This window comes from Lethenteron reissneri, chromosome 19, assembly GCF_015708825.2.
Source record: "Lethenteron reissneri isolate LAM-NWPU_2019-01 chromosome 19, ASM1570882v1, whole genome shotgun sequence".
Lineage (NCBI taxonomy): Eukaryota > Metazoa > Chordata > Hyperoartia > Petromyzontiformes > Petromyzontidae > Lethenteron > Lethenteron reissneri.
In genome coordinates this window covers 6,638,268-6,664,403 of record NC_083797.1, presented here as the reverse complement: position 1 = coordinate 6,664,403, position 26,136 = coordinate 6,638,268, and the positions used below count along the sequence as shown (strand labels likewise).

At 46.2% G+C, this 26,136-nt stretch overlaps 1 protein-coding gene across 2 annotated transcripts in view; it reads right to left on the bottom strand.

Annotated features, from left to right (window-relative positions):
• Positions 1-26,136, bottom strand: part of LOC133344209 (microtubule-actin cross-linking factor 1-like) — a 151,372-nt gene that overhangs the window by 30,714 nt on the left and 94,522 nt on the right. For both annotated transcript variants that reach the window (XM_061554252.1, XM_061554253.1), the window contains 17 exons: positions 21,084-21,245; positions 20,143-20,313; positions 18,640-18,806; positions 17,410-17,569; positions 16,606-16,932; positions 16,269-16,353; positions 15,763-16,004; positions 14,597-14,923; positions 9,965-10,072; positions 9,279-9,497; positions 7,171-7,374; positions 5,389-5,620; positions 3,898-4,124; positions 3,330-3,452; positions 2,925-3,026; positions 2,037-2,138; positions 1,388-1,561 (listed from right to left, as the gene is read on the bottom strand). In XM_061554252.1, coding sequence (XP_061410236.1) covers positions 1,388-1,561; positions 2,037-2,138; positions 2,925-3,026; positions 3,330-3,452; positions 3,898-4,124; positions 5,389-5,620; positions 7,171-7,374; positions 9,279-9,497; positions 9,965-10,072; positions 14,597-14,923; positions 15,763-16,004; positions 16,269-16,353; positions 16,606-16,932; positions 17,410-17,569; positions 18,640-18,806; positions 20,143-20,313; positions 21,084-21,245 — 3,132 coding nt within the window. The remainder of the gene's footprint in view (positions 1-1,387; positions 1,562-2,036; positions 2,139-2,924; positions 3,027-3,329; positions 3,453-3,897; positions 4,125-5,388; positions 5,621-7,170; positions 7,375-9,278; positions 9,498-9,964; positions 10,073-14,596; positions 14,924-15,762; positions 16,005-16,268; positions 16,354-16,605; positions 16,933-17,409; positions 17,570-18,639; positions 18,807-20,142; positions 20,314-21,083; positions 21,246-26,136) is intronic.

Sequence of the window (26,136 nt, the reverse complement as noted above, 5' to 3'; positions counted from 1 at the left end):
ACGTGGAGCGAAACGTCGGACATCACGCCGAACAACACGCGCGGTACAATCCAAAAACACACCAGAGAGCGAAAGGTACTTAAACAAATGCCGCGAAAATTGCAGAGGTGGCGGTACCAGCCAATCAATCAGATGGGGTGATTGTTATTCCGATCTACAATTGTCAATAAAAATGCGTGAGTGACCTCAAGCCTCTTTCCGCTTTGCCCTCCACCACCCAGCCACGTTTGACATCATGAGCAATACCTGCTTTGTCCACCGGGCAGTGCACTATTCACAGCCATTGGTACGGAGACAGTTTGCCGTCACGGTTTCAGAACTCGGTCAAGGTCATAGGTCATGCATGGCTAATCATCAATACCAGACGTTCCCGGTTCCTTCTCTTTCTCTTCAAATGAAAATCACACAAGTGCTGTGACTGAGCGGCAGGCTGACAACGACACTTCCTACAAGGACGCTCACAATTCATAGAAACATTAAAATGATAGACATCAGATTTGAAGTTTTCGTGACTGCAAGGATTCATACGCTTTGGTTTTTTTCGGTAAAGTCACGTCGGTAAAAAATTTTAATAAATAAAATCACGACGTTGCGGGCGCAACACAAGCGTCCTTAAGCGGTTGTGCTTTCGCTAAGTTGTCCCCACCTGAAGGACGCTTGTGTTGCACCCGAAACGTCGTGATTTAATTAATTAAATTGTTTTACCAACGTCACTTTACCGAAAAAAACCAAGAGTATGATAGACGTCACTTTCCCAATTTCATGCAACGATTAGGTCAACAAAACATTATCTCATGAGATCGAACCAGCCACACTTTGCATTGCAAGTCAATTCATACACTTCCCATTGAGTCTCATTCGACATGCAGAACCCTTAATAGAGCTGCAAACTCGGTTAATGCCCTTGCACCTGTAATGCGAGCGTATGCTGGGGCTTCGCCGCCCCAGCCCCTAAGCCAACCAGGCGACACGAACCATCGGGGGGCAGGGTTCAAGGGCGGAGCCCGCGGGCGCTAGGGGGTGGTATTATCTGGAAAGTTCTTAACGAGTGTGGTGAAGGGCGGAGTCTGGGTGACGCGGGAAGGGGATATAAGGGGGAGCCGGAAGGGGCTCGGGGTCAGTTGGTGGGAGCTGGAAGCTGGGCCACGTCGCGGGTCTCCGCGAGCCATCGGCCACGTGGCGACGCGGAGACGGCTCCCAGCGCGCCGTCTGCCAGCGGTGCGCGGGAGCGGAGAAGCGAGAGCGAGAGAGCGGCGCGGGAGCGGGATGCCAGCTCACGCGACGCGCCGCGGAACGACCGGGAGAGCGGAACGTGAGCTGTCCAGATAACGAAGAAATAAACAGACGGAGACCCAGTCGCTTGTCGTCGACCTGGTTGATTACACACCTGTCTGCTGAGTATTTTGGTGTCGAGGGTCTCCCACTGCTCCTTGAGGTCGCGGAGCGGCCCCGCGATCACCATGCGGTTCTCCTCCTCCTTCACCCTCTTGAGCATCAGCTCGCCCTGGTGGCTCAGACGCTCCATCTCGATCTGCTGTTGGTAGCTCTCGGTTTTCAGTTGCTGCAAAAAAGGGAACGGGAAACATGCAAGTAATAAGAACATCATTCTATGCCAATTATATAGCTAAAATGCATCTTCCTGGATATGAAGTGGTATTTTTAACAATATAAAATGCATTATTGTGTCCTGTTCATTCATTACTCATCATGTTCACGGTTGTTAGATATTTCGCGTATTTGTTTACAAATTTTATTGCATTGCTTTGCGGTTCAGGTCTCCCCTGCCGAAGAGACTCTTGCTCTCAGAAGGTAACAATAAAGGATACGTACATCTATACATACTCTCGACAAACACCATCAGACAAAAAGACCAGATCGAGGGGAATTGTGGTGAGCGTTGGCCGAAGCCGTGAGGATGCCGCTCACGCGGCGGAGTGGCGAATGAGATTCAGAGACGCCACCCCCGAATAAACGCGTCGAGAAGAAGGAGGAGAAGGAAGAGAAACTCTAACGCAGAGAAATGTGCGGCCCCTCACCTTGAGATCCTCCATCTGCCGCTTGACCGTCTCCAGGTCGGTTCCGACCGGCGGCAGGTTTTCCATCTCCGTGGTGGCGTTCTCCACCCAGTCGAACATGCTCTGTCGAGTTACGCAGCGCGCACAGTTATCGTGCGTCAGAATCAGAATCTTTGAATTTGGACTGGAGGAATGCGATGAGCTACGAAAGCCCTCTTTCAATTAAGACGTCCAGTGCCGCAGCGCAATCGCAAATGTGGACCGGCTAGGTACACCGAGTGCCGCACGTAGACAGTTGCCACTGCTGGGGGAGGTGGGTGGGGGACGAGGGGGATGCGAGGTGGGGGGGGGGTACCCATTTGGCTCGACTGCAGCAAGGCACTGGAATGGTTGAGATGAGATGTAAGGCTCTCTGAGTTGCTGGGGCATTCAAGTGCCCGGTGGACGCAACATTCGTATGCGTGCAACCCTCTTCGTCAATCCACTGCTGGATGAGGGTTCTCCCCACACCATGTGGGTCGTGGCGGGTAGATAAAAGCTGAGTGCGCGTTTCATTTCGCTTTGCTCAGGCACAGCACGAAAACACCTCCTCAGAGACGAGAAGCCGTCAGTTAATGAACAAAACCCGTCGATTGTTAATTATGTTAGGCTCAATCTTACTGCTCTATTTAAAAAAATGATTGCCATTGTCACAAAATGGTGTTGTTATGAAACAGTTTTGATAGTATATTATGCGAAAGCATGAACGAGTCTTCGAGAGAAGCCTAACAATATGTTGGCGAGACCTTTCATTGGCCTAATTCTGTCAGGATTTCGACCGACCTTTGCACAAGCGGTGCAGGCAAGCGAACAATGCAATGGCACATGCAAGAGTTGTGGAGGAATGAAGGAATGTATGAGCTGCCCCACCTGCAATGCATCCTGGTATTGCATGGCCGTCTTCATAGCCTCCTCCAATTTGTCCATGCGGTCCTTCCAGCATTTGTTCAGCCGATCCCAGGAAGAATTCATCTTTAAAAAACAGTGCATAGTGGCAGTGCCTTCAGTACATAAAACAACAATTTTTGATCGATTAATACATTCCATGACATGTAAATAATTCCAAGGGACTTTTTAATCGGCACAACAGACATTGTTTGATCAATTGTATTATTTTATTATGTTTTATTTTTATTATTTTATTATCTCCCTTCTACGTGATTTTACCGAAAGAACCAAGAAGATTGTTTGATCAAATAACGTAAATGTGTGTGTGTGACGTACTTTGGATTTCATGTTTAAAATTTAAAATGAAGTTTGGGTGTGTAATCATACCTCATCGATGCTCTTCTTTACTTCAGGCTTGTCCGGTTCTCCGCAAGCCGATATCAGATTTGTTCCCAGATACCTCAGAATCTCAAGGTCCTCTTGGAATCCATCGATGTCATTCTTGTTAGCCTGATTGATATACAACAGGTTGTCTGTTAGTACTGCTGCATTTCATTTTATATCTATGACTTTAATAAAACAATATAAATGTTATTAAACCGCCCACACAAGGCATTAGAGTGGGTATGCAGATGTCAGTAAATTAGTTTGAAGACCAACAACTGGATGGTGGGATACTGGAAGAGAAAACCTTGAGGGTTTGACATTGACTTCACAATACCTAGGTAAGCTACTACGTAGGATTTACAGTTGTGCTGTATATCTCTCCGATTCGCTTCTGGGTCGTACCGCGTGCCGTTCGCCACCACGTGCAGCGAAACGTCAGACACCGTGACAAACAACACGCGCTAACGACCCAATAACACATCAGAGGATCACGTGACAGGGTGTGGCGGTATCGATAGCGCTGGCCACGACGGGACCTTGCCCTTGACCCACAGCGGCGCGCGCGTACCAGCATGTACTCCTCCTGCTGCTTGATGAGCGACGGGTCCACGCCCAGCTCCTCCAGGTCCTGCATGTACTCGCGCGTCTCCTTCAGAGTGGCCAGCATGGTGCCCAGGTCGGTCCAGAAGCGCTCAGCCAGATCCAGCACGTCCAGGAGACGGTTCTCCCGCTCCTCCGAGCGAGACTGGATCTCCTCCCACAGCGACAGCATCTGGCCCAGCTTGTCCTTGATGGCTGCGTCATTACAAAGGGGGGGAGTGGGGCGGCCAGCGACACACGCTCATATATGTATGCGTGTATGTTTAACTTATTTCGCATGGTACGTAGGCAACCGTGATAATCGGAGGTGCAGGGGAAGGACAACAAACGATGATTCTATGCATGTCTATGGGTCTCTGTGTCAGTCTATGTATGTAAAAATAATTTATTTCGCACCGTATGCAGCCAACCGTGCTAATCGGAGGTGTGGGGGGGGAAGGACAACAGACTTGAAAGTGTGTAGCTCCAGTGGCTTCCTAATTACAGAAGAGCGCAAAAGCGGATCTGAAAGAGTGCGATGCGGTGACCGTCTTTGTTCAACGGGTTAACCAAAAGCCGCTGCTGAGAGCATGACTGGAGTTGACGTGTAAAGCCATCTCGTGAATACACTCATGGACGAGGGGCATCGCCACACCGTGTGGGGGTCATGGGGATCATTTGGTCAAACGTTCATCACACTGGTCAGTGTAGGGCGGTGAGGACGGGGAGAACAAAAGCACAGTGCAGCAATGGATTTTGACAACCTAGTGTGCATGGCGATTGCCCGCCCCAAGCACTAAGATCAACCCTGCCTAGCTCATGAGGTCGAGTGCTTTCTTGGTGATTGGGTCATTGGTAGAGGCTCATATTGGTGCACGAATGCAATGATAAGCTAATTTAAATTAATTCTTACATGCAGAATACATATGTGCATTCTTCAAGAAAGGTAATATTTAGAATGTATACACCATATATAAAATGTTTTGGTAATTGTATAGTCTAATGGAGAGAACGAAACTGTACAATACAAACTAGATGGCAAAAATGATAATAATTGATGTTTTAATCAAATCGTGGTCTATAATCGTGTCAAGTCTGTGAATCCCTGTAGCACGGTGATTCGTTACAGGCCTAGCAACTATTATACTGAACCATGCTTTGTGCAAAATTGTAAACGTCATTACAAATTTTCAACCTCACCAATGCAACCATTAAATATTCAAAATAAAATATTCGCATGCGTGCTTATGCAATTGACATCAAAAGAATACACAAATTACTCTCTACAAAAAAACAACTCCCAAAGGCAGCAATAATCGAGCCAAATTTTGTTCACTGTTTTAACGCAACAGGGACGTTGAAGTGTCGATGCCCATGTTCCATACTGGGCATCTGGGAAAAAGAGCCTTGTGGCTCATTGGATTCCTCAAGTATATAAATAAATATTCGGATTCCAACAAGGGTGGCAAAGTAAACAAACCTTTAGCATTGAGCTCCTTCTCGGCGCCCCCGGAGAGGCCCACGAGCTCTTCGCCGCTCTCCTTGAGGAGGTTGAACATTGGCTGGAGCTTCTCCAGCTCCAGAGCGATGTTCTTGTTCTCCGCGAGCTGCTCCTTGATCTTCTCTGCCTCGGCCGGAATGGGTGGCGGCATTCGCAGCCGCTCGATGATCCTGCCCAGGCCTTCCAGCATCACGTCCATCTTGTCGTGAAACTAGAGCCAAAGTGGACCAAGAGGGCATGTAATTTGTTTTTGCGCGTGTATAAATATATACGAGTACTTGTCAACAGAAGAAAAAAACAACAACAACAGACAACTGCCTCTTAAAGGAGTTTGCAAAACTAGCAGCACTTTGCAGATGGTTATGTTGCGAATAACGGGCAGACAGAAATACACTTACCTCTTTAATCTGAACATCAGTAGAAGCCATTCAGAGATCCAAGCAGAAGAATGCACAGAAAAGCAAACAGCGTAGCGATGTGATAGATTAAGTCCTCATGCAACACAGAATTCAAGAAATCAACATGTTAGGCAAGAAGATATTTGCGAGGCATGCAGTAGACCAGGATCACATCATGGCAGCTTTTAATTATAATGTGTTAATTGCAAAGAATGCTTCACTGCCATTTGTTTAATGTTCCATCGGACATGGTTGGATATGCCTGAAATCGCATTTCAGATGGTCGGAGCACATGTATTATTGTGGATCATAGCATATAGAATGAAATATTGTCCTTGTGAATTTGGTACAGAGCCAGATATAAAATGGAAATGAAATTAATCACGAAGGGATTATCAGCCTTAAGTTTAAACCAAGATTTATGTTAGCGGGTGATTGTTGTTATTGTTTTATTATTTAACGAATAAATGATCAGCAGACAACATTTTAAATTACGCATATATGAATATCAGGACGTGAAATTAGTAGCATAGTAAACACTAAAACTGGTGACTTGTATCGTAAGACACAAAAACCAGCAAATACAGTTGCTGGCTATTAATACAAGAGGAGCATGGGAAAGGTACATAAAGACAAAGTTTAGTTTTCACAAAACAAAAGACATGGCACATTCACTCGAGTTATTCAAACAATGAATAGTTTCACGCATCCATCATCTTTCACCAATCACCATACTAGGCAGAGTAAACTAAAATCTACACTGGGACTGTATGGCATAGTCAACACTTTGCGCCTACATTTTCCAACGGTACGTGGTTGACAATTGTTAAACATTTGAAATAAGTACCATACCAGGAACTCGGTAAGTCGTTGTTTTAACATCCAGCTCAATATAATTATACTTGTGTGCACGTAACATTCTGGTAATAAAACCAGTTCTTTATACTCCGCCCCACTGTCCTCCTTGCGAGTCACGCGGCGATGGCGGAGACGCAAATACAATGAGGCGCCACGGTGGCGAGACGTTAACTACCTCGCCTGGTATACAGGAGGTCGTGGGTTTGATCCCGACCTTGAAGCCTGCTTATTTGAAGTTTGCATGTTCCCTCTCCCTGTGGTGGCGTAGAATTTTCTCCGGGTCCCCCCAGTTTTGTCTCTCTACCTTTAGAATCGACGTGCTTTCACGAGCATTCGGCTGCTATAAATGCCCACGCGATAATCCACTTTCTCACCGAGCTGTCACCTGTGGACTGGCCGCTTCCGATAAAAAAAAGAGCTATGGAGAGCTCAGTGGGCCTTACACCTGGTGAAATAAAAATAGTGAAAGAAAAAAAAAAGTAAAATTAAGGGGGCGGCCCCGCACCTGCGACGACTGGGACAAGGCCTCATCCAGGCCGAGCGCTCGCAGCCGCACGTCCTCGCGGATCGCCTCGAACAGCCGCTCGGCGCCCGTGTACTTCTCGCGCAGCGCCGGCCCCTCCGACAGGCTCAGCTCCTCCAGCTGCGGACCGATCTTCTTCAGCTTGTCCACGTACGGCTTGTGCTCCGCGATGGACTCCCGCAATTGCTAAGAGGGTGGAGCCATGGGGAAGAAAGGGGCCCCACGGTGAGACTTGGGAACAGTGGATGGTCAGCGGCAGCTCAACGTTAGCGGCCGGTGGAGTGGGTGAGCAACAATTAAAAAAAAACTCGAAGGTAAAAATTAGAAAATTATCATTGGAGTTTTAAATCGTATCGTAGCCGTTGATCACGTCAAGTTAATGCATCGCTGGAGTGCCAATAAATAATACATATTAATTGAGACTTTAACAAGCCTTGGATACGTGACATTGCATTGCAATATAAAGGCAATTGAACACTTAATTCTGTGAATGCTAAATGCTACAAATTTAAAACCCAAAATAAAAAAAAACGACTCGATATTACTCCTGATGTATCTTTAAGTGTATTCTAGTTGACAGTGTCCAACTTACTTCATTGCTATCTAAAGTCATAATGTACTTGGGGGGAATGGGCTTGCTTGGTTGGTAATCCCAATCAAGAAGTGGCTTGCCCTCTAAAATTAGTTCAAGGTTCAAGTTTAATTGCTTTAACCAAGTGAGAACCCAAGTGACCAGGATAGTCTCATTAACACGAGACACCTGGGTCACCAAAATGACAAAAATTCTAAATATTGTAACGAAGCAAATAGAAATTGAAAAAAAAGCCACCTAAATTTAAGACAGGGTCTCACGTTACGTTATATCATTGTACCTTCCCTTAATGATATAAATTTGGCTATGTCCAGTGGCTCCATCGAACTAACTACAAGCAACAAATGACGCTCGTCGTTTCTGACAGCTGTTCGCGCGAGCACGAATGCACGACTGCATGTATGCTGAACTTCTTTCGCACCGTACGTGGCTGCCAACCATGCTCATCGGAGGTGTGGGGGAAGAACAACAAACTATGGGTCTCTGTGTGAGTCTATGGGTCTCTGTGTGAGTCTATGGGTCTCTCTGGGAGTCTATGGGTCTCTCTGGGAGTCTATGGGTCTATCTGTGAGTCTATGGGTCTCTGTGTGAATCTATGGGTCTCTCTGTGAGTCTATGGTTCTCTCTGTAAGTCTATGGGTCTCTGTGTGAGTCTATGGGTCTCTGTGTGAGTCTATGGGTCTCTGTGTGAGTATATGGGGCTCTGTGTGAGTCTATGGGTCTCTGTGTGAGTCTATGGGTCTCTGTGTGAGTCTATGGGTCTCTTTGTGAGTCTATGGGTCTCTCTGTGAGTCTATGGGTCTCTCTGTGAGTCTATGGGTCTCTCTGTGAGTCTATGGGTCTCTCTGTGAGTCTATGGGTCTCTCTGTGAGTCTATGGGTCTCTCTGTGAGTCTATGGGTCTCTCTGGTAGTCTATGGGTTTCTCTGGGAGTCTATGGGTCTCTGTGTGAGTCTATGGGTCTCTGTGTGAGTCTATGGGTCTCTGTGTAAGTCTATGGGTCTCTGTGTGAGGCTATGGGTCTTTCTGTGAGTCTATGGGTCTCTGTGTGAGTCTATGGGTCTCTCTGGGAGTCTATGGGTCTCTCTGGGAGTCTATGGGTCTCTGTGTGAGTCTATGGGTCTCTGTGTGAATATATGGGTCTCTCTGTGAGTCTATGGGTGTCTGTGTGCGTCTATAGGTCTCTCTGTGAGTCTATGGGTCTCTGTGTGAGTCTATGGGTCTCTGTATGAGTCTATGGGTCTCTCTGTAAGTCTATGGGTCTCTCTGGGAGTCTATGGGTCTCTGTGCGAGTCAATGGGTCTCTGTGCGAGTCTATGAGTCTCTATGTGAGTCTGTGTGTCTCTGTGTGAGTCTATGCCAGTGTGTTGAACTTCTTACATATTGTACGTAGCCAACTGTCCAACTGTGCTAATCGGAGGTGCACCCCCACCCCTCCACCTGATTCCCAGCTGGCCACCCCTGCCACCGCAAACTGCACAAAGCCGCAAAGCGCTCACCCGCAGCTCCTCCTGCTGCTGCCGCAGGGTCTCCTGCTCGATGGAGGGCGGGGGCAGGTGGCCGAGCGACTCTCTGGTCTCGACCAGCCAGGGCATGAGCTCCTCGTAGGTCTCCCAGAACTGGGTGGACAGCAGCTGGGCGCGCTCCAACTGGCTGAGGCGCGCGGTGTTCAGCCGGCTCACCACGTCGTAACGCTCCAGCAGGGACGCGAGCTTGCTCTGCAGGGGACCATGGCACAAATCCCACCACGTGACCGGCCGCACCGCACGATCCCTGCTTAGGGTTTGAATCCGAACTCGTTCGTCACGTTTCTCCCCCATTCGCCAACAACAGGTTGGATAGTTCTTCTGGCTAGTTGTTACTGTTACTGACCATTTGTTAAGTGTTGTTGCTGGAAAAGGTTTAACATTTAAAAAAATGTTGATTCGATTAATTGACTCTTACTTCGTTGGATGCACAGTTACATCAATGCCCTATCTGTACATTTCATGCAAGTTTAATTAATTTTGTGGGACGATCATAACTTGGCGTTTGCAAACAGGGAGTTCACTTGAAACGCCGCCAAACTACATAGGGTTTGGAATGCAAGAACTTGTATAAGAGTATGAAAATAAAATAATCAACGATCTGATGCCCTTCATTTTATTTAAGAATAATGTTGATCTAAACCAAGTATGGAAAATACCTCCATGGCAGCTTTCTCCTCTTCACTGCATGAGACTTTCAGCTCATCGCCAGTCTTCACCAACTGGTCAATGGAGTCCTTGTGTCTAAGAATGTCGATGGTGAACGCCTGAAGGCAAAAACAGAAGAAATAAATAAGCATCCATTCAAATGATGAGCAGTTAAAACGTCGATCCAGCCAGGTGGCTCAGTGTTAGTGGTAGAGCGAGCGGCTTGTAATCAGGTTGCAAGTTCAAATCCTGGTTGGGCGGTTGTCTCTGCCCACCATCTCTCTGGAGTCGGTAAAATAAGCACCACTTTGCGTGGAAGTCAAAAGCGTTTGTCCAACGGGTAGACTCATCCCTGCCATATGAATGTGGAGTTTCCACAATTTTCTCAGGGTTGTAAACAGGAGATGAGCACTGCCTCGATGCGCATTTGAGCACGAATCAAATTGACTTTTGACAATAGTTCTAAAAGGCAAAACATGGAAATCAATGGGCTCACATTTTTTCCCATCAGCAATAGCATGTTAAAAAAGAAGTTAATAATTCAGAGAAATACAAAATAAAATAAACTTCTACGTAGTAATGCCAGGTGGACTGAAAGAGGCAACTGTAATACAGCCTTCTTGGTTCTTTCGGTAAAGTCACGTAGAAGGGAAGTAATAAAATAATAAAAATAAAACATAATAAAACAATTCTCACGACGTTTCGGCCACAACGCAAGCAGCCGTCCTCAGGTGAAAACCAGGTCCGTCGAGGCGACAGAGTCTGAATGAAACAGTACACGGGCTTAGAGCATATATATAAGCTGGGCGCATTGACAAAGGAATTTGCATATCAACAGGAATTTAGCATATTTATGGGAAATGCAGGAATGTAATTAGTACTGCATATGCATGTGCATTATGCAGGATTAACAGCATCAAAGGGAGCTACAGTTACTGCTGCTGCAGCAGTTGCTGCTGCTGCTGCAGTTTCTGCTGCTGCTGCAGTTGCTGCTGCTGCAGTTGCTGCTGCTGCTGCACTTGCTGCTGCTGCTGCACTTGCTGCTGCTGCTGCACTTGCTGCTGCTGCTGCAGTTGCTGCCTTATCCATTTTAATATAACACTATGTATTATTCTACCCACCCTAATGTGTATCATACTGCTATATGTTTACTGTACAATTACGACACCATACATTACTCTGCACACTGCACCATGCCAGTGAGTGGAACGCGGTCTGAAAGTCACCGTTAACGTGAACACAATCAGTTAAGATCCGAAATGGTTTATTACGTCCTTCCAATGATTGCTAAGCCAGAATCCATCTTCTCGGTTGAAATTGTCTCTGTGTTTGTATATGTGGATCGCCTCATGAACGAATCTCTCATGATAGCCAGATGGCTTGCAGAGAACCTCTGTCTTGGAGAAGTCAATGTCATGTGAGCCCACTGAATTGTAACAGTGATCTGCCACGGCTGAGGTGTTTGTCCTACCGTGTTTCAGGTCTGCCTTATGTTCACGGATGCGGTCCGAGACATGTCGTTTGGTTTCTCCAATGTAACTGCTACCACAGAGGCAACTTAGTTTGTAGACGCCAGGGTACTGTATGTCTGGAACCACATCTTTTACAGACGGGACCAGATCACGGATTTTATGTACTGTGTTGAATGGGACCTGGATCTTGTGTTTAATCAGGATTTTGGAGATCTTTTTTGTGACCCCAGCAATGTAGGGTAAGGTGATGGTCTTGAAAGGCTCCTCAACAGGATCCTTCTTGATGGTTGGAGTGATGGCTTTGCGGATTGTGTAGTCGGAGTAACCATTAGCCTTAAGAGCTTGGCGTACGTGTTTGAGTTCACTGGAAATGTGTTCATGGTCGGAGATGCATTGGGCTCTATGATATAGAGTCTTGATGAGGGAATTCTTCTGGGATGGATGGTGGTGGGAATCCGGTTTTAGATAAGCATCCGTGTGGGTGGCTTTCCTGTAGACAGAGTGGCTCATTGAACCATCAGGTCTCCTTTTGATTAGGACATCCAAAAAGGGTAGCTTGCCATCATTTTCGACTTCCATGGTGAATCTGATGGCTGGGTGTATGGAATTGATGTGGTCGAGAAATTGGTCTAGAGCAGGCCGGCCATGTGGCCAGATGACAAAAGTGTCGTCTACGTACCTCTTCCATAAGGTCGGGCGTAGAGTGGCAGTCTGGATGGCGTCCGTCTCAAATTTCTCCATGAAGATGTTGGCTACAACCGGAGATAGGGGGGAGCCCATTGGGGTGCCCTCAATTTGCTTGTAGAAGGTTCCATTCCAGGTGAAGTATGTATTGGTTAAGCAGTGTCTCACCAGGGGGGGTACCCCAGCATTCAGTCCTTGATGAACCAAGTCTTCAATGATTGCGATGGTGTCAGGCACAGGCACCTTGGTGAACAAGGAAACCACATCAAAATTGACAAGCAGGTCGTCTGGGGACAGGGCAATCCCCTTGATTGTCGATACCAGGTCAGTAGAGTTTAGTACTGCAGAGGTGGTTTTTCCAGTGAAAGGCCGTAGGATTTCGGACAAAAAACGAGCCAGTTTGTAAGTGGGGGAGTTGATAGTAGAGACAATGGGACGAAGAGGTGTATCTTCTTTATGTATCTTTGGCAAGCCGTACAATCTTGGTGGCCTGGCTGCAGAAGGTTTCAACGAGAACTGTTTGGTCTGATCAATTAATGCGGTTGAAGCAGAAATGATGTTGTTGGTTTTGGAGACGAGGCTGTTGGTGGGGTCTCTTTTTATTTTTGTATAGCTGCCATCGTTGAGTAGTTCTTGAATTTTGTTGTTGTATTCTATTTTGTCCATGATGACAGTGGCATTGCCTTTGTCGGCTGAGAGGATGACAATGTCATCCCTCTTTTTTAATTGAGCTAATTCAAAACGCTCATCTTTGCTAATGTTGCAGCAGCAGTAACTGTAGCTCCCTTTGATGCTGTTAATCCTGCATAATGCACATGCATATGCAGTACTAATTACATTCCTGCATTTCCCATAAATATGCTAAATTCCTGTTGATATGCAAATTCCTTTGTCAATGCGCCCAGCTTATATATATGCTCTAAGCCCGTGTGCTGTTTCATTCAGACTCTGTCGCCTCGACGGACCTGGTTTTCACCTGAGGACGGCTGCTTGCGTTGTGGCCGAAACGTCGTGAGAATTGTTTTATTATGTTTTATTTGTATTATTTTATTACTTCCCTTCTACGTGACTTTACCGAAAGAACCAAGAAGATGAATCCCTGCAGTCACGAAAGCTTTAAATCGAAAGGTAATACAGCCGTGCTGACTCACACGAATAGCCGGCCTCTGAGGTCCGAGCCCACACACGTGCACCACGATCACCCTCTGTGTTTACTCTCAACATTTTACAGCATTTACTGAATGTGACGCTTTCCTACGGAGCACACCACTCGACGCCCAGTCAACGCAAGCGGAAGAGCGGAGAAATTTAAAAAAGAAAACGTTGATACTGCATGCGTATTAAGACGTGTGATAATTTGCCCTCGCCTCCGCCCAGGAATATAACGTTGCAAAAAGATTGAATAATATAAAAAAAATGTTCGTACAATTTGGATTTTTCCTCTATTTTCCACTTTTTGTACAGTTTTGTTGTATTTGTAGCCAAAAAAGTTACACCATATAATGTTCATGAACTTTACACAAACGATTTTGACACGCTTAACAATTAATCACATTCGACGAATCAATGCATTGTTGCATGGCATACAGCACACGCACCGTGGTCCCACGTGAGTGATTCAAACCGCGTAGAGTTAATCTTTGGTAGAAATAGGTAGGCTGCATATGCAAAATTGCACAAACCGAACTCGCATAAAGAGAGGGAAACCTGCAAATATATATTTTCAGTGACAAGACAATGTTTGTTCATGACAAGAGTGGTAAAATATGTACAACCTTTAAAAGTAACCAATTCATTAATCGCTAAAATCTGATAACATTTACATATATATACATTTAGATAATTAGTACAGCAGTAGTGGTGCAGTGTTTTAGGACCATGCAATATAAAGCTGGCATCCCGAGTTTCATTATCTAAACCTGCAAGGCCTTCCTGCACCTACAGACCAGTGTGGAGTTTGGTCAAACAACCTCCAGGAATGACTTGCACTGGAAATCTGTGAAAAAACAGCCTGATAGCTCATTGGATTCCTCCAGCAGAAATTAATTTTCTGATTCTGGCATGGGGAGGACTTTATGCAGCAGTGGACTGTTTAGCAAAAGCGCACTTCACATATAACTCTGGTAAATGCTGGGTTTGCAATTGTATTGCATTCTGGGTGATCTGTCATGCGGGAGCACATATGGAAAGTAATGACAGGGTGAGAGGAAGGAGGTGGGGAGGTTACTCTGCAGGCTGCTCTAATTATGGGGCTGGGCGGCGTTTTGTGCGGTTGGCAAGAGGACGCAGTGCATTATGGGGTGCGGTGGGCGAGCGTGACAACTGCCTGGATGAGTAGAATATATGTAGGTACTGAGAAATCACGATAGGGGAGCCCTGTAGGAGATGACCTAGGTTGGCTAGCGGATCCGACGATATCTTTCACTTGCAAAAAGTCAGGAGCCAGAAGACCAGCTGAGGCAACAGAGAGTGCCCCCCGCCCCCCACCTTCTGGACTTGCAGCTGCGACGTGGTGGTGTCCTGCTCGAGGCTGACGTCGCCGAGCGCGCGCAGCTTGCGCTCCGTCTCCGCGACCCACGCCAGCTCGTTGTCGGCCGTCTGCTCGAACTGCTGCGAGCGCTGGACGGCGGCGTCCAGCTCGTCCGTCTTGCGCGCGACGGCGTCACTCACGACGCGGTAGCGCGCGTTGTCGTCGGCCACAAGGCGGTCCAGGCCCTCGCGGGCGCGCCACGGCACCAGCTCGAGCAGGGCGCTGCTCACCTCGTTCACCGTGTCGAGCGTCAGCCGCCGCTCCATCACGTCCTTGTGCAGCGTCTGCGGCAGTGGTGGAAGGGGTATCGGACGGATCGGTGTTGTAAGAACGCCTCGGCTTACGATTTAAAGCTTTCGTGACTGCAGGGATTCATCTTCTTGGTTCTTTCGGTAAAGTCACGTAGAAGGGAAGTAATAAAATAATAAAAATAAAACATAATAAAATAATTCTCACGACGTTTCGGCCACAACGCAAGCAGCCGTCCTCAGGTGAAGACCAGGTCTATCGTGGAGACAGTGTCAGACGAAACGTCGTGAGAATTCTTTTATTATGTTTTATTTTTATTATTTTATTACTTCCCTTCTACGTGACTTTACCGAAAGAACCAAGAAGATGAACGCCTCGGCTGCTCGCCGTCCCGACTGCCGTTTGTTCCGAATCTCCTGCCAATGAAAACTTGCGCCGTGCCGTGTGGAATTCGTCAACGCGGAATGCTTAATTTGTACGTGAAGAGATGTGGTGCACATATTCAGTAATATCTGTAAAAAAGGAATATAAGTCTACGATGAATATGGCGTTTTTTATCGAATAATGCGAGTCGTGGCGGAGCAGCGGCACAGTTGTTAGCACACCGTAATATGAACCTGGTGACTTGAGTTAGATTCCCGGCCAAGGTTAAGATATTTAATCCGGACATGGGATGCTCGCACTATCATGGAAAAGTTTAGACAAATAACCCCCATGAAGGACACGGCATGGGGAGACCTTCACTAAGCAATGGACTGACAAAAAGTTTTAAACGATTCCCATCTTATGATCATCAACAGCCCGTAACGTGGAGCAAGCACAGCAGTGGCGGCGGCGGCTGCGGCGACGTTGGGTGCAAGCGCGGAAAGCTCACGTTGACGCGGTCCTGCATCGCGGTGAGCTGCTCGCCCACGGCCAGGCGCGTGTCGCAGGTAGCCATCTCGCTCTCGGCATGGCCCAGCCATTCGTTGAGCTCCCGGTGGGTGCCGTGGAACTTGGTGGCAAGGTGCAGGGCCTTTTCGAGCGTCTTGAGGGCACGTGTGCTGCTGCCCGTGATCTCGGCGTAGCGAGACTTTATGCCGTCCAACTTCTCCTGGATGGTGAGAATCTCATCGCCTGCACCACGGACGTTTCGGGGCAAGCAGAGCTCTTTGTTACAGTGAGCGTGTTTCCCTGAACTTCATTTGTTTGTCCTCGTGTACAAGAAATCGGGGAAGATAGCGAGTTAAGTACGAAAGCAATTTGGACAAATGTAGAATTTCTACCGCTGGCTGATCGAAGATGAGCACCGCCTCAATGCTCATTTGAGTAGGAAATCCCTTATTACAATTATATAATAAACAGGAACTAAATGTAATTTGTTCCAGAATAAATGCCCACCTGTGGTTTGCTTGAGAAGGTTTTGTCCGTTCTTAATCGCCTGGTCGACCGTCTGCTTCCGTGAGACGATCTCCTCGTGAAGGCTCTGAAAACACACCCTGGCCTTTTAGCGCAATTCCCGAGCCAACCACAAGCAACCCCACTCAACAAACCTCCTGCCACCAAACGCGCACCAAAAAAACACAAATCACATGAAGACATTACGGGTGACCAAAAAAACGAAAACGATCAGAATGCAAAAAATGACACATACGTTTCAACGCAACGGAAACAAAAACTGAAATGAAAATAAGAGGAGCGCGAGTGAGGTGCTGTGGGGTCCGGCGGGCAATGCTACCAGGTGCTCATCATGCTGAGCCTGCAGCACGTCCGGCTGGTGATCGCTGGGGGACATGTCGGCCAGCCGGTCCTGCGCCTCGGCCAGCCAATTGAGCAGCTCCACCTCATCGTCTCCGAAGAGTCGCGCGTGCGCCAGCGCCTGGCCCAGCAGCTCCCCGCGGCGCCTGGCGCGTTCGGCCGTCTCCAGGTAGCGAGCCTGCACCTGCTCCAGCTGCACCTGCACGGCCTCGCGCTCGCCCCCGCCACTCGACGCCTTTAGGGCCTGGCCCAGGCCGAGCAGCTGGTGCAGTGGTTTGCTCCGAGCGTTGACGTCCTCCTCCAGAGACTGCGGCGCGCGATGAAAGCCGGCGGGCGATTTTGTCCGGTTTCGTTTCGTTTTTTTGGTTTGTTTTGTTGTGGTGTCAATTTGCCACCCACGTAGAATAGTGCGTGTGTTTTTTGTGATGAGCGAGCAAACATGGAAGGGATAAAAACGTAAATAAAGGAAACTTGATGGTAAACGATGACAAAAAAGGCACGAGACACAAGCACAAAACTTAAGCAAATAAATTACGAAGAATTAATAATGGTAGGCAGGCTTGATGTTTGGCGGTCATAATAAAACACACAATAGACAATTTATTTCGAAAAAAAAACGCGATTATTAGTCAACATGTATATATGTTAAACTTCTTACGCACCGCAACATAAGATGAGAAAACATTTCAAGATATATATGTAAAATTGAATTTTAAAATGCGTCCGCTGTTTAGTGCAAGAAAGAGTAACACATCCTGGGGCTGGGAGAGCCAGGATCCCACACCTTGTGTTGACTGATTTGCTGCTGGATCTTGACGGCCTGAGTGCCGATGGGCTCCAGGTTGGACAGCTTCTTCTCCGTGCCGCTCAGCCACTCCGACAATGGCTCCAGCGTCTCGTGGAACTGCTGAGCCACCACCAGAATCCCCTCCAGCTGCTTCTGCCTGCATTGCAGACACAACCGGGACGAGACCGCTCGTGAGAACTCGTTGGAAAAGCGCTGCCCGAACGCCGATTAACTCTTAACGTGGTCACACACTTGTTTTTTTTCTTCTTGGTTCTTTCGGTAAAGTCACGTAGAATGGAAATAATAAAATAATAAAAATAAAACATGATAAAATAATTCGCACGACGTTTCGGCCACAACGCAAGCAGCTGTCCTCAGGTGGAGAACAGGTCTGTCGAGAAGACAGAGACAACGTCGTGAGAATTATTTTATTATGTTTAATTTTTATTATTTTATTATTTACATTCTACGTGACTTTACCGAAAGAACCAAGAAGATGAATCCCTGCAGTCACGAAAGCTTTAAATCGAAATGGTCACACACTTGTTTTTAACTCTGCAGCATATTTTACGATAAGTAAAAATGTTTACAAATATTTAAAGTCTGTCTCAGTATAAAATCATCTATTTTCATGTGGCGAGATGGAATTATGTCTGTTTAAATGGACGTTGCCTATTAACGTCCTATAGAGCACATTCTAAACTTACAGTGGTTGCTGAAAAGAGATTAATAAATGTTACAATTGATTTCAAGTACGAATGCGTACGTTTACAAAAGTACAACGATCTACCATGGTCTTTCATCGAGTGTGCCGGAAGCCAGTGTCGTGAAACATTTATCGTCTCTGGCTCGACTTATAAGCATTTATTAATTCCCCCACCCCCCCCCCCCCCCCCCCACTTCGTGCAAGAAGAGCACAAAGGTTTTGTCATCACATCTACCCCTCTATTTAAGGAACGAAACACTTCTCCACAAATCTGGCTGTTGCCTGATGAAGCTAGTTATTATTACTGGCGAAACGTCGTACTCAGATTGTAAATGTTGTGGCTTTGCTCTCCAACACACCGGTGTGCTGTACTAGTAATGAATTGGCACGTTCTATTTACGTGACAACGCTTACTAATTGGCTGTGTCGGGTGGTGGTGGCGGTGGGTTTAACGACAAATTTATATATTTACACGATCTAACCCCAAAAAAACCCTGTATTATGGCAATCCCGACGAGCACCTGGCATCGGCCTTGGAGGTGAGGGCCTCCCAACGGCGGCCCAGGCTGGACAGCTGCTTGAGGATCTTCTCCTTGTCGGGAGCGTCGGCCGAGTCGGCGATTTGCTGCCCCTCTTTGCGGATGACCTCGATGCTGTGCTTGCGGTCGTCCAACAGCAGCGCCAGGAGCTATCGCAGAAAGAACAAATGATGACATCCGCCCTGGCCCCCGGCACCACGAAGCCACACAAGCACTACAATCGGCAGCTGTGTGAATCGTGGGTTTCAGAGAAATGCTTTAAACGGAGTGATCCATTTCTGGATCAAAGTTTCATCTAGCTCCTGCACAACAGCTAAACACTTCGCTCCATCTCCGCAATGGTCATCCTTTTGAGTGTGTTCACTCCTTTGGCTATCATTCCATCAGCAGCCTTGTCCGTTAGTCACCATCCATTCCCGTGAAAGTGTCTTGCCCAAGCCCACTTTCTTTGACGGTAAATGCAGCGTCTCGAATTTGCGTTATGTTTCTCTGACCTACGTATTTATCTTTTCATCTTGGAGAGTAATAATTGAAGGCATGAGTCATTAAAAATAAATGTCTTTAAGTTTTTGTTTTATATATTTCAATGCATGATCTATACCCTGGCTCACAAGATCAATAATACTGGTTGCTTATTAAGATCCTTGAGCAGTCAAAATATGTAATATATTTAGAGAATCTGGTAAAGATAAAACGCAAAAAGTTCATGAGAATGTTATTTTAAAGAGGGATACCTATGGAATGGTAATAGTTGAACACAGTACAATGTCACGTATCCGCCATGACCGATGAAGCACCCTGTGGAGTATTTACGAATTTTCACCAATCCAACCTCTTCACACGCAGTAATGTATTCCTAATCTCCATAACAGGTGCCTCAGGAGAATCTGTTGCATCTTCTGGCCAAACAAAATCCACAACACCGAACTGTACAGGGAGACCGGTTGTCCGGATATCACACAGGACATCGAGAGACGGCGACTCAGATATGTCCTCAGAATGGACCAGGACCGTACACCCAAAATTGCCCTAAGATGGACACCGCCGGGCAAAATGAAACCTGGGAGACCCGAGACCACGTGACGCAGGACCGTGAAGTTGGAGCTGGTGGCAGCGACCAGCCTCTCTTGGGGCGACGCTCAACATGTTGCCAAGGACAGGAAGCAAGTGGAGGGAACTCACTGCGGCCTCATGGCACATAAGGGATGAAGAAGATTAACTAACTAACAAATCTCGCGGTCTACATTTGCTTAATTATAGTGAAGCATTTTCCCATGTTGAAAGCAGTTTGCGCTTTATTCTTGTCCAGTAACCTAATTTTACATGGAGTAAATCTCATCTACTATAGTTCACATATCTGAACTTTCAACAGTTCCCATTAAACCTCAGTCCCCAGAGAGTCGGATATGCGACGTTGTCCTTCACGTGTACAGACAAAGGATATGAAAGGATATGAAGTCGAAACAACAACGGACATTGCTGTACCTTCTGCTCCTGGATCTGAGCCTTGACCACCTTGTACTCAGCCGAGGGAGGCTTCTGATTGGCTATGAGCTCCTCTGTGTCGGCGAGCCAGCTCAGCAGGGACTCCAGGGCATCCTGGAACTTCCCACAATGCAGCAGGGCCCTCTGCAACTGCACAGCTCGCTCGGCCACCTGAAAACCCAACACGGCGATTTAACAACAGCACAAAACACAAGGGATTCTGCCATGGTGTAACGGTTAGCACAATGGATTTGGAGTCCAGGGGGTCGTCGGTTCCACCTCTGGCCCAGCAGCTGAAACAATGGGCAGGTCTCATATCTTCTCCACCGCCTCTGTGCATGCAGCAGAACACATGGATACACTATAAATGTGATCCGGAGGTTCAAGTGTGGGTCCTCCCACCTCTTGCAAGACATCCGACCAACGTGGAAGAATAGGCCAATATTCCCAATAGAGGGGTTTTCTAGAGCTCTCTCAAATGGAGGCCCTTCCGCCAGCAGTGGTGTTTCAGTTAACGGCCCGTGAAAATCCACCCACGCTGCGAGAGCCAGGAGCTGGCTTGGTTCACATGTGCCAGTGGGGGAAAAGAGGGTACAGACAGTGCTCGGCTTACGAGCACCGACACTTACGAACACCCTCACTTACGAACCAGCTTCCAGGATCATTATTTTTTTAACACCGACTTAAAACGCGAACTCTCGCTTGCAAATCGAACCGTTGGAACTATTTTGTTCAGCTGAGCGATCCTCCGCGGGATGTAATGAGTCTGCTTCGTGCTGGGAGCAAGTGTTTGTGTGTGTGTGTGTGTGGGGGCATTTAAATACGATAGATTATTGTGCTCTGACTTACGAACCGTTCGACTTACGAACGGGCCTCCAGAACGAATTGTGTTCATGTGCCGAAGACTGACCACACTCTATGGACGCGAGTCTGGAGCTCACCTTTTTGTTGAGAGTGTTCCAGCAAGCGTTGGTCTCTTCCAGCTCGTGCTCTAGGCCCTGCGTTGCTACCGACTTGGCGGCGCTCTGCACCAGGCCGTGGCCCAGCGTGTTCAACTCCTGCACGCTCACCTGCAAGGGCTCCACCTCCCCCTTCTGGAAACTCTGTGGATAACCCCCAAAAAAAACAGAGAAGGCGGCGGCCGTGGTAAGCGAGTGAGAGCAAGCGAGCGAGCGGTGATGGCTTCTAGCAGGGGATGCCAAACAAAATGGGTTGGAATGGCTTTAGTAAATGAAGTAATGATGTAGAGCTAAACACATTGTATGAATGTGTGGCCGAGGAGTGTAACGATGTATCGGTTAATATAGATCTTTATGCGTGTGTTGCAAGGACCACATTGCACGTGTTAGGATCAATGTTGTTCGATTCTTATCTGTTGCGTGCAACGGGCTCACGTGACCACCCCAGATTTGATTAGTAATGACTCTTTCATTCAAAATACACGCATCTGGATGTGTGACCACGAATCAGTGTTACAATGTTGTTCTTCTATTTAAAGCTTTCGTGACTGCAGGGATTCATATTCTTGGTTCTTTCGGTAAAGTCACGTAGAAGGGAAATAATAATAAAAAACGCCACTTTTTTCAAATGTTCTTGCTGTGGTTTTCACACCTAATGATGATTGCTTGTGTTGCAATCGAAACGTCATGAGAATTTTATTGTTACATTTTTTTCCCCTTCTATGTGACTTTACTGAAAGAACCAAGAATAATGTTGTTCTTGTATGTCATTGCTTCAAGTTATCCCTGCTGGAGGTTGCCACTTTCACCGCAAAGTAAAATAAATGAATATTGAATTGAATAGAGACTGAATCGCACAAATTCATTGAAGCACACGGAGTGTAAATTATATGCTTCTAGTATATCTGCTAATTTGTACATTTCTGCAGTTAAACTTGCAGTAGGTCTCGTGCTGGTGAACTTCCAATGTATTTGGGAAAGGACCCTCAATGTTAAGTTTGGGCCTTAGTTTTCATACAAAAATGTTAAATACATTACACAAAACAATCATCGGGTAACAAAATAAGTCACCAGACAATAAACCTTCACAGATCTGTCCGTCCATGTCAAAAATAAAAGTATGTTGACACATTACGGCATTGGTTCAAGCAAGCCTGAGTGCTGATGAGGCACTGTGTAGTATATCAATACTGATTTATTGTCAAACCAATGGCACTAAAATTATGCAATCCTGGAAGTCCTATGGCTAATGGGATGTGAAAAAAAAGTAAATTTGTATGCAGAGGGACAGATATGTGAACAATGAGTATTGTCTGCTTATTAATTATTTTTACTTATATTGTCAAAAAATACACTAACGTTTAGTTTGTGCCAAATATGTTTTGTTAGAGACGCTACGCGTCGAGACATATTTCAAGAAACGGTTTGTGGTAGACTGAAAAAGCACGAAACTCCCTCAACATTCTTGTTAAAACCCGCAACCCAACATCTTGTCGTGAACATTTTCATAGCATTCATCAGATGGATACCTTTGTGGGGACGTATTTTAAACAATCACACTCCCTGTTGCGGCACTTTTATCTTTTGCACAACCGCTGTTCAAATCCGTTCAAAACTGAGGAGTACAAATGTGCACTCCTCTTTATTGTCCATCAATCAGGCCGTATTGACGCAGGTGTTTGTGTGCTCCTTTGTGCAATGGCCTCATTTGATCTGAAGGACTTTGCCACTTCCCAGGCCAGCATTAGAAAAATTGCGACACAAAAGCCACTACACATGAACAAGGAGCAGCCTGCAATTAATTCGGCTAAACATTCCAAGTAGTTGGCTAACATACCAGTGCATTTGCAAGCGTATTTGGCAAAGAATCTGTTTTTAAGTGTCCCAAATCTATCAACAATTACAAACACACCTTTAAACAGAATGTTAATAGGATCAATATTTGTGGCCTAATAATATACAGCAATTGTATTATTATTAAACTATTAAAGGTCGGAACAAAAAAAAGATAAATTGCAATAAATAACCGAGTTCAAATATATACACTGAAATAAAGTAAACGGAATGGTTTACAGAGTCCTTATTCTTTAAAAATTACAAGAAACTCCGTCTCCCAGTCTTATTCACCAGTTGCCAACATCCACAGCATATCAATTCAAACTGCCAACTTTTTGCCAATATATTTCATTACAAAATTGCTGCACGCACATGTGTAAACACACACTCCAGACACATACACACTTCACACAAAGATGCCCCATTTAGGCTGAATGTTGTAACAAGTGCTATTAGCGAGCAACTATTAACTCCGGCGCTGTACATGATGAAGTGGTTTTGACAGCACCTAACTTGGCTGTCTTTGGCTCCCCACTCCTTGCTAAATTAACTAAGGGGAGGCCAAGGCCACGTTCAAATACTAACTTACACGGCGAGCATGAATAGTAATAAAAGTCAAGAGATAAAAACGATAACAATCCGCTCCATTTTCACCCAGGATATCTTCACAGAGTCTCAAAACACGTACTGTGCGAGAGAAGTACAACATAATACATGCATGGGGAAGTTTGGTCATTTCCATCAATGAGTGCCTGGCATGTGTGAGGAAACCAAAATACAGTGCTCAAAGAAAACCCCCCAAAAAGTTCCGCACAAATAGGTTTAGGAATATATTGCTGCATCGACATCACGCGGCTACTTTAGCTACAGGACTATGCTATGCAATGCTGAGATCACACAATGCGGTAACCATTACGAAGCTACCATTCACGCACACCATCATTCACAACTTACGGACACATAACAAAGGTTTTCCGATGAAGCAAACCTCAACGGCGAACTCCTCCACGTGTCTGCGCCCGACCGTGACGGGAAACTCCGTGATTTCAATTATTTCAGTAATTGTCGTTTCTATAACTTCTGTCACTTCCGTGACCTCGTGCCCAGTAACGGATCGCCAGGATCTTCGGTCTGCCGGAACCCGTTCTCGGAGAGTGCCTTGGAAGCTGTCCGTGTCAAGATCCCGTTGCAAGGTGGCGTAACTGCCTCTGTCCAGGGTTTTGCTGTCCTTTCTCGTTAAATCCCGCTGCAAGGAGCCATTGGGCAGGGCAGGCAGGCACTTGGAGTTCAAATTCAAGTCTTCCTGCACAGACTTCAATGTTCCATTGGATGAGGACACTCCGTCAATCTGGTCGTTGAGTCGGACGGTATCGAAGACCGTTCGGCGCGGGACGTAAAAGTCGTCCGCGTAGGCTTCGTCTTCGGCCACCTTCCCGGCGCACGAGCTACGGCCTAAGCAGGTAGGCTTGCTTGAAGTCTTCCCCATTTCGCTAAAAGTTTCCCAGGTGATGCTATGGCGTAGCGGAACACACATAAGCTGGCGTACTGCATAAACAACTTTCAAGAGCACGCATTTCAACTCTTGTCGACCTTGATGACCATTAAGTTGTTAGAAACTTTATTCCGCCTTCAACTTGAATAAAATGACACACGACCCGTCAGTGACCGACGTAGCCGGCCGAGACCCTTCTGTCCAGTTTAGCCTTTTATTACTCCTCAATTTATTTGGATTGTAAATATTGTATGGAACAAAAATAAAACCATAAAATCAAACCCGCTAAGGCAACAGAGAGAAAGCTGGGAGAGTGTGTGCTCACGTTCACACGCCACACTGCACTGGCCTCAACTCTCCAGCCGCTCCCTCAACATAAAGCCTGCATTCATTCATTCTTTCTTTACGCCCCAATTTCCCTTTCATGCAGGGCCTCACGCAGATGCCCTCCTGATCCACTTAATTCTGCATGGAGCTTCAGCGGTTGGAGAAACACGGGCAGACAATGCAGAGCGAGCCATTGGATGTAACAATGCTTGCTTTCCACAATGGCTTTTCCAAACTTAGGTGATAAATTTTGATTCCCTACCTCCAACATGGGCCACTATTGTTTAAACATGTTCTAACTTCCATGGTTTTTCTACATCTTCGTGTTTTTCTTGCTGAGATTATTACATTTCACTTAAAAAAAGACAATACCAACGTTTAAAAAATAAAGCAAGTAAATCAAGGCCATAATTGTTAACTTTAAAATGACGTATGCCAAGAGTATTGCATTGTAAATGCAACTTTCATTTGCTGCTTGTAAAATGTGGCCAACATCTATTGATATGGACATGTGTGCAATAAACCCAATCTTATGGAACGTCTTGAAACAGTCAGACGCAGCAGCTGTGAGATGTAGATGCATTGAGAAGGAAGACAGTCTTAGCATTCACTTAAGTGTTGGCAAGGCTTAAAAGTAACTCCAACCCAATGGTTGCTTAATTTATATGGGTTAACTTCAGTGAATGGGACACATGCAAAAGAGACAAAGACAGCCCCAGCATGCTGTCAGATGTAGTCTTCTAAGACAACTCATCAACTGGGGGCCTGTGGTGGAACCGGGGATTTTTTTCCCCCCCAACCAAAAACACATCCAATAAAATAGCAATGCCCTTACCCATTTCTCACAGGCTTACTCTGCAAGCAGGATGTACAAGCTCGTACACATGTTTGCATTTAGAGAGGGGACACTGCCAAGTCTCTGCGTGGGGATTTTTGAATGGGAAAACATTGTTGGAATGTAATCTTGCTGCCCGTATGTAAATCCTTGCGCGTTAATTCACGCTACTCTCAGAAATGAAAATCTTTGCAATGGTTTTATTGTATATGAAACAAAATGTTTTTTTCAGGCTTTGAAAAAAAAAAACAACGTGGAATTTGACCATGGAATGCAGTATTGCAGTATTGAGAAGTAAACACATTAGCTGTCACAAGCAGGGCCAAATAAACATGCTAGTATTCTGAAAGGGGTTGCTGTCACGAGAAAGCATGTCAGTACACTTAGACATTTGTTTTTCCCTGCTGTTGGACAAATGTTGACGTGGAAAGACGATGAGAGGCTGCCAACACAAATGCACGACAACCACCAGAAACAGCGAATTAACTGAAACCAATTAAAAACGACTTGCATCGATCATTAAAAATAATTGCATGCGCCCATCT